Source organism: Cygnus olor, chromosome 1 (assembly GCF_009769625.2).
Source record: "Cygnus olor isolate bCygOlo1 chromosome 1, bCygOlo1.pri.v2, whole genome shotgun sequence".
NCBI classification, from domain to species: domain Eukaryota; kingdom Metazoa; phylum Chordata; class Aves; order Anseriformes; family Anatidae; genus Cygnus; species Cygnus olor.
Genome location: NC_049169.1, coordinates 164,645,028 through 164,659,852, shown reverse-complemented (window position 1 = coordinate 164,659,852; position 14,825 = coordinate 164,645,028). Strand labels below are relative to the sequence as shown.

The 14,825-nt window shown below is 35.2% G+C and overlaps 1 protein-coding gene across 21 annotated transcripts in view; it reads right to left on the bottom strand.

Annotated features, from left to right (window-relative positions):
• Window positions 1-3,142: 3,142 nt before the first annotated feature.
• Window positions 3,143-14,825, bottom strand: part of MYCBP2 (MYC binding protein 2) — a 196,025-nt gene continuing 184,342 nt past the window's right edge. For all 21 annotated transcript variants that reach the window (XM_040539587.1, XM_040539595.1, XM_040539597.1 and 18 more), the window contains 9 exons: window positions 13,906-14,034; window positions 11,206-11,338; window positions 10,829-10,932; window positions 9,548-9,736; window positions 8,947-9,054; window positions 7,812-8,021; window positions 5,415-5,522; window positions 5,046-5,211; window positions 3,143-3,949 (listed from right to left, as the gene is read on the bottom strand). In XM_040539587.1, the coding sequence (XP_040395521.1) occupies window positions 3,834-3,949; window positions 5,046-5,211; window positions 5,415-5,522; window positions 7,812-8,021; window positions 8,947-9,054; window positions 9,548-9,736; window positions 10,829-10,932; window positions 11,206-11,338; window positions 13,906-14,034 (1,263 nt within the window). In that variant the 3' untranslated portion in view covers window positions 3,143-3,833. The remainder of the gene's footprint in view (window positions 3,950-5,045; window positions 5,212-5,414; window positions 5,523-7,811; window positions 8,022-8,946; window positions 9,055-9,547; window positions 9,737-10,828; window positions 10,933-11,205; window positions 11,339-13,905; window positions 14,035-14,825) is intronic.

Below are 14,825 nucleotides of genomic sequence, written 5' to 3'. Positions count from 1 at the left end.
AACATAGGGTGAGAATACCCAGGGGATCCTTGTTTTCTTGGCAGAGCCAACACGTGGCCTATGGGTCTGAGCACAGCAGGCTCACCTAACTCTACAGCAGCAATTTAAGGTCATCTCACCCTTGCCTACCTCTAGAAGAACTGGCACTTCTGCAAAGAACAAGGCCAGCTCAGCTCATTGTCTTCTCAAGAGGAACTAGTTTCCGCAGAAATTGAAGGCCCTAAATTTCTGGCTACCTCTTTGGTTTCCTACCAGATGCAGTCCTCCTGGCCAACGCTCTTGTGCAGCTACTTCACGGCACACAGTAAATACCTGAGGCATCTTAAGAGAGGGAGAGACAGCAGGGAAAAAGCTGAGAGATCAACTATTCATAACTTCATTGGGGTGCAGGAAGAGGCTCCTGAAATGGAGAAACAGTAGCCAGAAAGCGTTGGAGGGAGAAAAGGGTGGTGGATTAGGACAGAAATTAGCACCCAAGAATCCTGTTGAAGAGCAAGTGAACAGTGACATGAGGCTTTGAGTATGGGTGAGGGTGCGAGGTGGGGGCTGGGTTGTGATGGGAAGTCCACTCTGAATAGTATGAACAAGGAAATTCTTAATACATACACTGGGCTTTTCCACCTTCTGTCCTTTATACTCCCCAATGGTTTAATACCACTGGTATAATCAATCCAAATTTACTGCAATACATCCCAACCAATAGTTATATTAATTCTGATAACCCCAATAGGGCATTTCTTGCATAATGAGTAGAAGAGTCTTTAGAACATCATTCTGCATCTTTCAGCCTTCATCTACTATTCTGAAGTGACTCGGGCTGTCTAATTGGAGCTCATTGGCTATAGAAATAGCATCACCAGATACTGAGTAATGAATTTACATTTTCAAAAAAAGACACTTAGTCTTCTTAAGGTCAGTAGTAGGTCTCTGGAAATATCTGTCAATATTAAAAAATGAACCATCAAACCTCAGGGCACAATGCCTACCCTTCACCTTTCGGAAGATGTTTTAGCACAAGAGCAGAGAAAAAGCTAATGATGTATTACCATAAAGAAAAAAAAAAGGGGGGGGGGGGGGGGGCAACATAAAGCCACAAACACAGAAGAATATGTCAAACTCCTTGACCTTATATATTTTTCCTATCTGGACACGCTCTCAAAAAATCTGCCTCGGTGCTGAAGGTTGCAATGAGTGGGGTCCAAAGCATTGTTTCTGTTTCGCAGACTGCAGAGTAGGTTGTGATGACTCTACCTAACTTTAAAGAAGCACATTTTAGTCATCTACATCTGAGATACCCAGGTGGCATCTGTCTTACACTGAGGTGAAATGAACCATATCTCAGAAGTGCCTGTTGCTCTTCACTGAGAATGACTACACCTGAGGTAAACATCCACAGTATGGATGTAGTTTGGACAGGTGAGTCATTCTTTGTTTCGAAAAGTGAAGTACGATGTAGGAAGAGGCTTCACTTCAAGATGCTGACTAAGAACAACATGTTGGTTTCTTCCCAACATTCCATTTCAAACTGTTAGTGAATTTTTTGTGGAATGACATACCTCATCATTGCAGGTACTGGACCAATCTTTCTCTTTTCTACTTGTTATTCTTTTTATCTATTGCTAATTGAGTTTTATCTTGTACCTTTTCCCTTTTTCTCGCTTGTATTCATCCGTAATTATTTTAGTTTCTTTTCTTTTTTTTTAAATACATAACTTGTGACTTGACCAAGCTAACTGCTTGGTACAAGTCGTATCTTTTGTTTACATTAGCATAGGTGCTGGCTGAGATCTTAGAGTACTTGGTTATTGTAAAGAAAACTTTGATTCCCCCCCCCCCCCCTTTTTTTTCCTTTGCACTTGATTCCCACGGGATCTTACCTAAAAAATCTACCAATTTAACTGAGCATAATTTCTCTATCTTGTTTTCTTCTTTTCTCTCCTCTCCTCTCCTTTCTGAATCATGAACGTTGTAAATTCACAGTTGCTTTAATCCAAGCTGCCCTTCAGACAGAATCAAATCTAGTAAAGCCTTCTTTTAGTTGCTTTCTCTACTTTATATATCATATTTATTGCAAATATATTCCAAGAACTTATCAAGCAGCCTCCTGCTGCATATCTTTCCAAATAGATATCCACTAGTTAAAACTTCTCACTGTTACAGGTTCAGTAGTTGGATGACTGTCAGATGTAACAAAAAAATGATGTAGTGTATTTCTTTGCAAGCCCAGTGCAAGCTCTGTTTTATAACCTGTTTCTGTTCCTGCAGCCTCTCCCACCCCGTCATTACTGAGTAAGCTATATCCTCTTACATCAGAGTCGCATGAATTCTTTCACTACATGTCTATTATACAGATAATATAAAATACATTTGATTGTCCACTAATACTTCTAACTTTCTATCTACTCTGACACTTCTTGCACTAATATTACTCACACATCTGAAACTGAATCATGGTACATCACTACTGTGAATGAGATAAATTGTACTTCACGGTGTGTTTTCCCCCGGTTATTCCACATTGCAGACAGACATTTACATTACAGATGTTTTAAGTTAGGAGAGATGGTTCCAGTCTGATCAAGATCCTCTGACATACCCGGATGCCTTCTATTAGTATCTTAACTATAAGAGCAGTTGCTCATTTCCACCAGTAAAGCACATCTTATTAACTCCAAGAAAAAAAAATAGAAAATGAATTGAGCATGCCTATCAGAGAAAAGCTAAAGAGAGTATCTTTCAGGAAAAAGCCTTTACTTGAAGTTATATTTTGCTTTCACTACAGAGGAGCAGAGGACTCTGTTAAATGAAAATTTGGGGATTCATGGCAAAAAGCTATTTGTCCTGGAAGTGGGGATGATATATTACTAAAAGTTCTTAATAAGTGATAAAAATAATATAAGCTGAAGTCTTGTGTTTTGAAAACTGAATTGGAAATGCAATACTTCATATGAATGCTAATAAAATTATCCAGCTTTTCTTTTAAAGAAGATTTGAGCAGCATTTTTCATATCTTAAGTATTTCCATAATCAACCATTTACCCAACAACTTTCCTACTTTTTAAAAGAACCTGCTGAAATAATGATGAGGAAAAATCCCTTGTATTAAAAACATTTCCAAAAATTAAGACTTACACATTTGTTAGACTTTCACTGTATAAAAATGTACAGTGGCTTTATTGACATGTACATTCCATTATGTTTACAGCTGCAAGATATGAGGCACACTCAGTATTGCACTTCATTAAAATTTCAGGCTCAAACATAACCCAGAAGTTTAAATGAAACTGCTGTTGTAATTTAATAATTCTTATACAGGACAAACATTGATACCTTTATATACAGTGTGATACTTGTTACATTTATGCCTTCCTAACACATTTTTTTTTTTAATAACAGTCTAGGAAATAAACCAGAATATTCCTCTTTCCCATCCCCACTTGTGATGCGTTACAATTGTACAAGATTACAAAAAGTCAGTATACAATAATCAATATTTTTTTTTCTTTCTCCTGAAAGCCAGCATCATTCATAGTCCACAGACACACAAATCCTTTAATAGCAATTATTTATTTGTAAATGTCCAATGTTTCCTAGCCGATGACTGTAATGGCCACATGCAAACACCTCACAAGTTTTGATGTCTCGGTTCAAAAAATGTCAATTTCTCACAGCAAGAATTATGTACATGGTATTTGGCATCCTTCTTGCACTGTAAATTGTTCCTTTTACCTGGGTTATGAAATGGTCCCATCCTCATCCCAGCTGGACTTTATTTTCAGGACACTTGTGGGATGAGGGCACCTGTTTTGCTCTGGTTAAAAAAAAAAAGAAGTCTAAAAAGTGTGAGCATTTCTGCAAACCCCACAACCCAGAGCAAATTCTTCACCAGTGGGTGGATGGACAACATGAAGTGGACATTCTGTTCCTTCAAGTTGTTTACCTTTGGGACCTACAAGGGATTTAAGAGAGAGGGAAGAAGAAGGGATCAGTGCTTTCAGATTCGATGTAAATTCAGATAACACACACATATACTAAATTTCCTCAAAAAACACATTAAGTGAAGGTAATATGTCTGTATGGATATATGGTAGGCCTTCATTATTGATTCCTTATGAATTGATAAGAAAGAGCAGATAGAAAGGTGCTTTCACCCAGTCAAATTCAAGCAAGAAGTCTAAAGGCTAAATATGTAAAGAGAAATATTGCCATTCAATTAGATCTAACAAAACATGATCACAAATTGTTAGCTTCCTAAAAGAGTTGTGTCAAACATCAAATTCATATTTAAAGGAAAAAAAACACCACAACTACCATTACCACCAAAAAAGATGAAACAGTAATTAAAGTAATTAAAAAAATCTAATTAAAATAAATCAAATTCATCAAAGTAGAAAAGGCAAAAAAGCTTACAGAAAGAGTAATTGAAATAAATTTCATCCAATCAATAATGGGGATAAAAATATCACAATCTAAAAGCAAAATCAGTAAATATGAACAAGAGTTGTACTCTGCAATAAAAAGTAATTTTAAGGTGTCAACAGGAATTATTATTTTTTTCTGTTTACCTCTTTCATGTAAATATCTTAATCAAAAAGCTGTCACTTGTTCTTAACAGCAAGGAAAGTAACATGATCTAATGAGATCAGCATCAAATCAATGGCAGGTAAGTCAGAAACCAAGGCACCAACAATATTTTGCACATGGCAGGTACCTAAGTCCAGTTACATGTTTTAATAGCAGCGTGTTAAATTTTTCAATATAATTGTAACACACCATGTTGCATCTCGGGTCTGAAACGGTGTAGGTAAATTCAAGTGTCTTTCTGTAACAAAGTAATGCTTAAAGGATCAGTGTGATCACATTGCCTGTATTATTGCCAGGAAAAAAAAAATCAAAAGCTTGCATAGAGGAAACCCATTTTAGTATTATTCCAGATACTGAATCCGACCCTAAAAATTATCAGCAAGAAAAGACAAGAACATCAGTTAGAACTAATTACTAATCTCAGCACTTAGTTTGCTAAATTTGCTCCGTAAAAATACTACCTGCAGGACAGTGTGGGAGTTCTTCTTTAGGGATGCTTGTCATTCTTTGGAAATCATCATGGCAAGCGTTGCAAAAATGTGTTGTCCCAAAACAGAAAAAAACAGCAACTGAACAGCAGTAGCGGCATTTGTACTCTAAGAAATCTGTACCGTGTTTGGGACACATCTAAATAGAAAGAAAATAAAAACTGATAAATGAAAGAGCAATGCTGTAACAATCCAAACAAACAATACATTTCTACATTTTTAGTGTATATCAGTATCATGTGATACAAATAATTTTGAATGAGTATGAATTATTGTATGGCTCACATACTCAGGAAAAACTTTAGAATTAGATAAGAACTTCAGTACAAATTCTTTGCTTACCTGAGCCCTTGAAACATCAGAGCATGCACCACAAATAAGCTCTCTTGGATCATAGTCATCTCCTTGTCCAGCCTCAGCATCACAACGAGCTTCGCCACCAAAATATGCCTAAATTTCATATAGGAATGGTTGGACATTAAACAACAGACACCTGGTATTTTAACAAAATTGTTTTGTAATGGGAAAATGATGAATAAAGGCCATTACTGTAGTCTCCACTGTCCTGAGTAATTCTTGACTCTGACTCTCTATACATGTTTTTGAGGCACTAAGACAATTTCTCGATTTCAGGACACACAAGACTGAAAATTGTACAACCTACTCTGCTCTATGCTAGTGACTGCAAGGTATGGCTTTGGAAACAGTATTTAGATATTCTATAAACGGCATGTAAGACAGACTGAGGAAGCCTTCTGCCAGCAGAGCTTTTCACCAGCCAAAGGGAGTACCAGTTTTTATGCTCATGTGGGATCCCTTATAATTAGAACTTTTCTATACAATAATCTTATATTAATCTTATAATAATCTTATAATTAGAACTTTTCTATACATTCATTACACTTTCTCACGTTATTTCACCAGGATACATTAGGGACAAAAATGTACCAGGTAAGACTGCCAACTCTAATGAATTTCTTCATAAAGTATTTTCACATGGAGTGGTGAAATGAGGTGAGGAGTAACATCCTTGCTTCCTTCATTACCATCTTATTAACTAATTAGACAATACATAGAATTCTTGCTCTCAGCATTCTCTCCTTTTTCCAGTGACAATTAGGGCTCTATGACTGCAAAAGGCTAGGGAAAATGGTCTCAAGGCAAGTATAAGGAAGGAAAAAGTTAAGCAGACCACCTTCCCCCAAACTCTACAGACTAAAAGAACACGGACCTTCCTAAGGGATGTATGTTAGGGCAGTAGATTGAAATTTGTGTTGAACAGGAGCTGGAGAAAGGGAAAAAAGTTAGAAATTAGTTAATTGAATGTTGCTGTTAAGACATACGGGTGCAGTATGAAAGGGAATAATGAGATACAAGGGAAGGAAAAAGAGGGAAACAAGAAAAACAGAAACAGCATCAAATACTGGAAAGAAAGTGTAATGAAAAACAGTAAAAGTTTGAGAAAGATGAAAAAAGAAAGTATTTTTGTAAGGGAGCTTACAAAGGCAAGAAGCAAGTTGCTAAAGGATGAGAAGTGAAAATTGATTAACTGTGGGAGGCAGAAACGTAAGTGAACTGAGAAACTGCATAGTATTGAGCTAGAGGGGCTGTCATTACTGCTCTTCTCTAGCATATGGAAGTCAGTCCTTTCTCCTCTATTTCCAAATTGAACATTTCCATTTAACATAACAATTACTGGTATTCTCCTTGAAAATTTTATAATGAAATTGCCTCATTCCATTCATTCCTAAGAGAAAAAAGAAAAAGATGTGGGCAAGTTGGGCACTCAAATCAGCTTCAGATGAAAGAAACAATGGGAAGGGGTCTCTGACAATCTACAATTTCTCTAACCATAGTTAAACAATATTTGTCTGTTCTCTGCTGGTGGACCGATCAGGCTGTTTGTATATGTTTTTTCTCTTGATAAGTTTCATGTACTCTGCCTGAAGAAAATTATATATAGATGACCCAGAGCCCAGCAGGCTAGATGACACATACCCTGTTTCTATACTTCTTTTTTCATTCTTCTAGCTCACCTGGCCATCAGTTCTGTAATTTCTACACTTCAAAGGAACTCAAGATGTTAAGATCCGAATTTAGGCATAATCACTTAAGAGTTTCCTTAACCCCATACTGAACAACTGAACTAACATTTCTAGTGTCATGAATCAAAACTGAGAATACACTTTCCCGTCTTTTAAGACTATTTCTGGGGAAAACCACACCGATAGGCTTGCAGAAGAGGTTGTTTTTCTGCCTCAAATTTGCTGTTTACTGAAGTTCTATTGAGCTCCAAGTTGGACAAAAGGTGCTCAGTTCAGGTGCAATCTTAGTGACAAACTCCCTATATCAAAGAGTTAAAATGAAACCTGTATTTATAGCATTTTAATGTTCACGTGAAGTATGAGGTGGAAGTATGGCAAAGGGACAGTTAGCGTTCTGCTACAGTGTCATTTGCACATACTTTTAAGAAGGCTATCACCTCAATCCGCTTTTGGTTTCTGAATTCCTCTGTACATACTTTAGAGCTTTACAAAGTAAGACACTATGTACGTCTAACTTGCTCAATGTTTGTTTTTGTTTTTAATTCTTTTTTATTTTTTAAGGTTTAACATAATTTCTTTTCTTGCTTTCCTACTCCATACACAATATATTAATTATATGTTCCGTTCTTTAAGAAGTGACTTTTGAAACTTATGATAACATACATTTAATTTGAGAAAATACTAATAGTCATACCTTTTTGCATTTGTAGCAAACATAATAAGCATATCTGTTCATGGCATAGCCAGCTGGGTCATTATAAAATCTAACACCTGGTGTTGTGATGGCCTCACTCTTGTGCAACCCTTCATACTCCAATCTCATCAGTGCTTTTCTCCTTACATCTTCATAGAGTTCTTTGATTGGATCAAGCAAATCCTTTAATACTGTATGATTGATTTTGTTCTGAAATAAAAAAAAAACATGATTAAAATATCTTGCATCTTTATTACAATACCTGTAGTAACTTGTATCGTGGTCAAACACAAATAGCACAATGGATGTCATAAGAACATAAGCACTCAGGTGATGGATATTTCAAAAAAAAAAAAAAGTTGATAAATATTTAATTTGATTCTGGAATACATTTTTAACAAAAATGGCCTTTTGTTATATGAAATCAACAGACCTCACAACAGACTGTAACAACCACAAAGGGATGGTAAAAGGTACATGAAATATTCACCCTAGCACAGGAACATTCTGGTTATCTGTTTTCTCTAATTTTGCTCCTTTTTGACTTACCACTCAACAATTAATAATGACTTTTAGTCCTCCGTACCAAGTCTTTATCATTTAATAAATTACCAAAAAGCAGCATGAAGGAAGAAACACAGCATGCACAAATGCCTGACAAATTTAACATTCCTATGGCTTTAAGGTGCTTCTCTGCAGATACCATGTAATTCTTCAGCTCTGCACTTCTGCCACTGATGAGCAAAGCAGATTTAAAAGGTGTACGTAAAATGGAGAATCCAGGTTTCCTGCTTGAGACGATGTGAATTAAGATTACTTCTTCCCCTTTCCCCCCAGTGCCTAAAATGGGAATTTACAAGCAGATGGTGCTAAGAATAAAACAGCATTAAGGTAATGTCTGCATTATGTTTACTTTTTAAGAGGAGCCTTACTTTAGGGAATAGTAGGGAAGGTAAAAAGATACATCAATGAGATGCATCCATCATCTTTTTTAGAGACACGAGAAATTAAGGAAACAAGTGATGTATATCCAATTTATATTACAACAAGCAATATAGTATTTTAAAAAGTGTGGGGAGAGAGAGAGTATTAGGTAATTTGTTTGATCTACACAGTAAACACATAGATCATTTACCTTGCAAATAGGACAGGACATAAACCCAAAAGTTATCCTTGGCCCAAGCCATCTGTTTTCTAATACACGTTGACAGCATTGCAAATGGAAAACATGGCTGCAGTCCAACTTTAGGGAAAAAAAGAACAAATGAACATTGAAGTTACATTAACCACTAAAATTTAAGTAGTTACTTGCTTTTAAGTGGCAACATATACAAAATACAAAATTAATTTACTTAAAATCCTGGAGAACCCCTACTTTCCTCTTAATAAAGAAATGAATGAATATTAAACGTTTGTTAAAATCATAACCCTTCCATTCTAGAACAATCAGTGGCTGTACAAAATATATATGATGTATATCTGTTATCTTAGTTGTTTTTCTCATTTATATATTTCAAATAAAGTAAACATAGCAAGTTAAGTTGATACAACTTGCTTATTTGAAATAGCAGTAATTCCAGGAAGAAGAAAGCATTTCAGGTAACTTAAGTACTGTTACTGGGTCTGTTTTGAAAATTTTAACAGTGTGATTTGAAGGTCTTTATATTTTAGCTTCTTCGACATTTAATATTAAAACCACAATATTATCTTTCAAAAAGGGGGGAAAAAAGATGAACCTGGATAGCTGGTGCTGCTGAAAGTGCTTCAGTAAAACAGATCATACACATGTCATCAGCATCTTGTTTAAGAGTGGTAGCATTCTTATCACAACCATGCAAGCATGGTAGACAGTGCTCTTCATTCTTAACACCTCCACATGGATGACCGCAGGAATGTGTCTTGCTGCAGGCAATTTTAGCATACTCCTATTAAAAGTAAACAATCATCTTACTTCTCCCTCCAAAGAAGAGTTTGATATCACGCTACTTTTTGAAGGACTGCTGGTTCATGCAATAAACTGAGATGAAAGAATCACTATTCATACTGCTGTCCGCTGCTAGAGGAAGTACTCGAGAAAAACTGAACATTTTGTGTACATTAAGTAGAATTCATATCTTCAGTTACCCATAAAGTATCACTCCTGAATAGCAATGGCATAAGGAAACCACGATTTTAAAATTGTAACATTTCATTTTAATATACAGAGAAATATTCTTTGATCTTCCACATGTATTTTGTATATTAAGTACCTCCCATGTAAACACTGCTTGCCCTGTATTAAAACACATTATGAGCTGTTTATTAACTAGCATAAAATGCTTTTAGAAATGATGCTTATATGAAAACAATATTTTAACCACCTCTAATTTCAAGCCCTAGTAAGTAGAAAACTATTGTAAATTGCCAAGAAGCCAACAATGAATTGAGCCGAAATATTATTACAATAATATAATATATAGGCTGGAAGAGAAAAAGAAGATGTAAACGTGCAACACAAACAGAAATAAATAGTGTACCCTAAAAAATTGGTTGGGATTTGGCCCTCTGCCAAACATACCTCTGTACCTGGACTGTAAGGGCATAAAGCCACTCAGGACACATGCATACAATAGGCAAATCTGGCCAAACAACCCCAAATCTTGTATGTTCTATGCTCACATAATATATACAGGCTGCTACACAAACTACAAGCTTTCCAGTACACTAGACTTTATGTTGACAGAGTGTATTTAACTTTTTATTTGGAATACTACTGTGAAAACCTTAGATACTTTTGAAGATAATGAAACTACCTAGTATTTCAGTTGAGTATTGGTGTTTGTAGCTTATAATTAAGCTAAACATTTACCAACAGAGAAATATTTGAATCATATTACCATACTCAATATTCAAACCTTTTTCATGAGAGAACTCATTTAAAATGGGCACAAGGATAAAGTTTACTCAAAATAAGGTCTGATCCTACAGTCTCTTCTATTTTATGCAACTCCCAATGACTGATAATTATTAATACACACCTGGCAATCCGTGTCAGAACAAACACTTCCCACTGCTGATAATTCTGTTCCACTCCTACAACCACAGAAACGACATGCTTCGGAACTGCTGGTGGTCGGTTTGCCTATGTCCACAAAAGGAAACAAAAATAAAAACTGTTGTAACAAAACATAAGTAACTGATATCCTAAAAACAGACACCTGAACAACAATCACATAAAACAACCTACCAAACAATAACTCTTACACATTTAAAATGTCTTATTTTTATTAACAGACAGCAATCAAAAGCATTTCCCTAAAGCAAGTGAAAATCCTAACTTTTTTTTTTTTGACAAATGCTCAGGTAAAAGGCACGTATAAACAGGAAAAAGAACAGCTAACACAAGTTGTTTTACCTGTCTGTTCTCTAAACTCCACCATAGCCTTCATAGTTTTAGAATCTGCTAATGCCATCAGCCAGAAAAGCTTGGTCCTACCACAACCCTCATGAAGATCAACTTTGATAGCTTCTTCTTCTTCTTTGAATACCTGTCAGGTTAATCAAAAAGATAATAAATAGCATTTCTATGTTATATTTGTCATTCTCTCTTTGGATTCTGAACAGAGATTTTTAAGTTTCTGTCAAATTTGTCTTCTACAAGGTATTTTTCTTTTATAGATTGTGTATGTTGTACATATAGCAGAGTGGATAGACGTTTTGTGTTTTTAAAAGTAAGCATACATAAAATTATCACTCAGTATAACATGACTGGGAAGCAATAGTGCAGAAATGCTAAGAAAAGAGTTAGACAACATTTTTTCTAATTTAAAAAATATGGAGCTTGGAGTTCCTAACTGCTATTTAACTACTTCCGTATGCCACAGAGTACTAAAAGCACAAGATAACAACAGAAATACCTTCATATAACCATGTCAGAAGTTTATCAAAGCAGCACTGATAGTTATGGTCGTTATTTATAATACTATGTACTATATAATGACAGTTATATAATACATAAATATATAATAATAACATTTATCACTTTCACATAAATACTCAGTGAATACTTTTAGCTAAAACCAGGAAAATTCAATTTTTTTGCAAAATCAAAAAGCTGCATGAGATACTTAGTGGACTTTATGCAGTCTCTTCTTTTTCTCCTTTCCTAAGTTTCAAAGGAAGTTCTGTTTTTATCTATTTCACCTGTAATGCAATAACAGTTAGAATTTTCCTGTGTATAGATGTATAAACTCAAGCTATGTTTTAATTTATACTGGAATCAGAAAAGAAAAACCCTAATAGAAAAACCCTAATAGCTTCACAAAGGATTCACCTAAACAGGTCATAGTAAACTTACAGGCTGTCCTATCTTGAAAGGAGAGAAAATACAGTAAAAAGTATGTATGACAGAAGTTGGACAAAGCAAAGGAAGCTAAGAGAAAATAGGAGACAGGGAACATGACAGAATTTAAAGTTTAAATTGAGGGGCTTGACATGAAAGATGTAAAGGTAAAGGTGGTAAATAAAGATTAAAAGTTTAAACATGCTTTTAGAGGTGAATATGAAAATCTGATAAGTAGCTATTTTGGACAGATTAAAGGAGAGATGCAAGGACTTCTATGAGATAAGAACTTACTTTTATCAACTGTAATCTGAACAGGCTATATAGGAGAAATCAGAAAAATAAATGAGACTAGACTGTGCTGTGACATGACTGAAGTACAGACACACAAAATCATCTTCTTAAGATGACAAAACAGAAAAATTTCAAAGGGGATTGCAAAGATCCATGTGGAAAAATAGAAGACAACGGAGGCACATGGAACTTCTAGGCTGAATTTACATTGCAAATGCTGAGGCATCAAGGAAGAGATCTGTAGGGGGAAACTCTTAGTGCCAATATTTGTATCACATGTACTCTGGGCTAGCTGATCCCTTGCACTGACTGCTCATTAGGAGCTGAATTGCACTAGGTGTGTCTCTGGACCTTTGGTGTTTTTCTTTGTTGTTGTTTGTTTGTTTTTACTTTCACCTGGAAGGAATCCTATTCAAGTGCTTCAAGGCTGCTCTACCAAATCAAAGCATGATAAGGAGAGAGAATCATATCAAAAGCACATTCCTGATCCTAAGTAAAACACTAATGTAGATTCACTCTAGGAGAGGACAAAGAGTAATGATATCTACTGAATTAGCTTTATTAATGAGGTCTATTATTTTAACCTCTGTACAAATATAAGTAGTCATAGGAAAAGGGGAAAATAAAGGCCCGCAAAAACATGAAAGGGTGTTGAGAAAGAGGAAATATTCAATAGTTTCAAAAGTAACAGCATCTTCAGTGTAAATTGCAATTGGAAAAAGAAATATTCCAAGGAGAATATATTTTGAGGTTTAGACATGAAGAGGATAACAGGGTAACACAAAGGAACACTAAACAGCAAAGAACACAGCAATTTGTAAAAACTCATCTAGGTAAGTCAAAGAGGAAAGACATTTCATCCCCAAAAGGAAAACAAAACAAAACAAAACAAAACAAAACAAAAAGTCAGGAAGTTTTCAAGCTTATGGATAATGACAGCATATTTCCGTGTGAAAAGACAGTGAGGGCTGGAGAAATACTGAAAAAAAAGAGAAAACTGACATATGAGAACCAATAGGAAAATTTGTTGTCAAGTGGTGTTCCTGAATATTAAAAAATATGTAAGCATTTAAACATGAAGGGGTCCGCAAGGACTGACTCGTGACAGAGGTAGTAAAGGAGATATAATTTAAAATGAATAAAGAACAAAGTATACTTAAGAAAGGCTATGCAGTTCCTAGATGTTTCCTAACTATGTTCCTAGACAATGTTAGAACGAGAGAAAAAAGCTGACATAGTGTAAGAATTAGACTTGAGAAATGCTACGTGATTTTCAAATGTTCTTCAAAAGATAACAGACAGAGGAATTTAACTAAAACAGAACAAAGAATTAAATGAAAACTTCTCTATCCCATCATCAAAATAAAAACAAATAGTATTTTCAGGTTTGAATCTTGCAACTACCATTTGCTTGTATATTAATTGGGGAAATGCACATAATGTCTGCAGTGCATATGACATGATGCATGAATATTCTACCTGTCTCTGATGAGTTTTTGTTCGTCGATGGAGATGAAGGAATCGGTCACAATCTGTACACAAATTCCCACAGGCATTACATAAAATGATTGCGGCAGTTTCACCATCATCATGGTTATCGCACATTGGCTGAAAAAATTAAGAAACATTATTAAATAATTCATTTCAATTAAATCATTCATTTACTTCCAGAATGTGTTTTTATTCTCCCCTAACCCTACCTCCCAAATTAATAATAGAGGATAAAGAGCTTGTATAGATTATTAACTGTATATTTCAAATAATTAATATTTAAATAATCAGATCTGGACACAAAGAGCCCCTGTTTACTGCATCAGTTCTTTCAATATTCTTCATCTCTTATTTTACATGAGGTAGTGAAGATGGATTCTACAAAAATATGTTTGAGACATCATTTTCAACCAGCCTGAGTTACATAGAAAAAAATTACGCTAACATGGGTTACAGGCACATTAACAGAAAACTTCACAGACATACAAAATTTTTACCCTTAATTCTTTCATATGGTAAGTTTAGTCTGTTCAAGCACCTAATCTAAGTTGTAGGTCATCTACAACTCAGAGAGAACACAGTCCAAGCAAAAAGCTTCAAAATCTACCATAAATTAACTTGCTGTATTGATACATCTTTAATTTAACACAGTTAGTTTCATTTTACAGTTCAAAATATCTACAAACAGAGTTCAATGACTGACTTGGATCATGCCTATCTCTGAGACCAAGTTTCCACTTTATTCCAGAACACACGGTTTCCATGATATTGCTCCTACAACTTAGAACTAAATCTTTTCAGCAGCATTCCTGGTTAAGGGGAACACACTTCACCTCAAAATTTGAAAATCCTGGTATAAAATGGGATTGGGGATTTTTGGGCTGGGTTCAGCAGCTTGTATGCCTGCT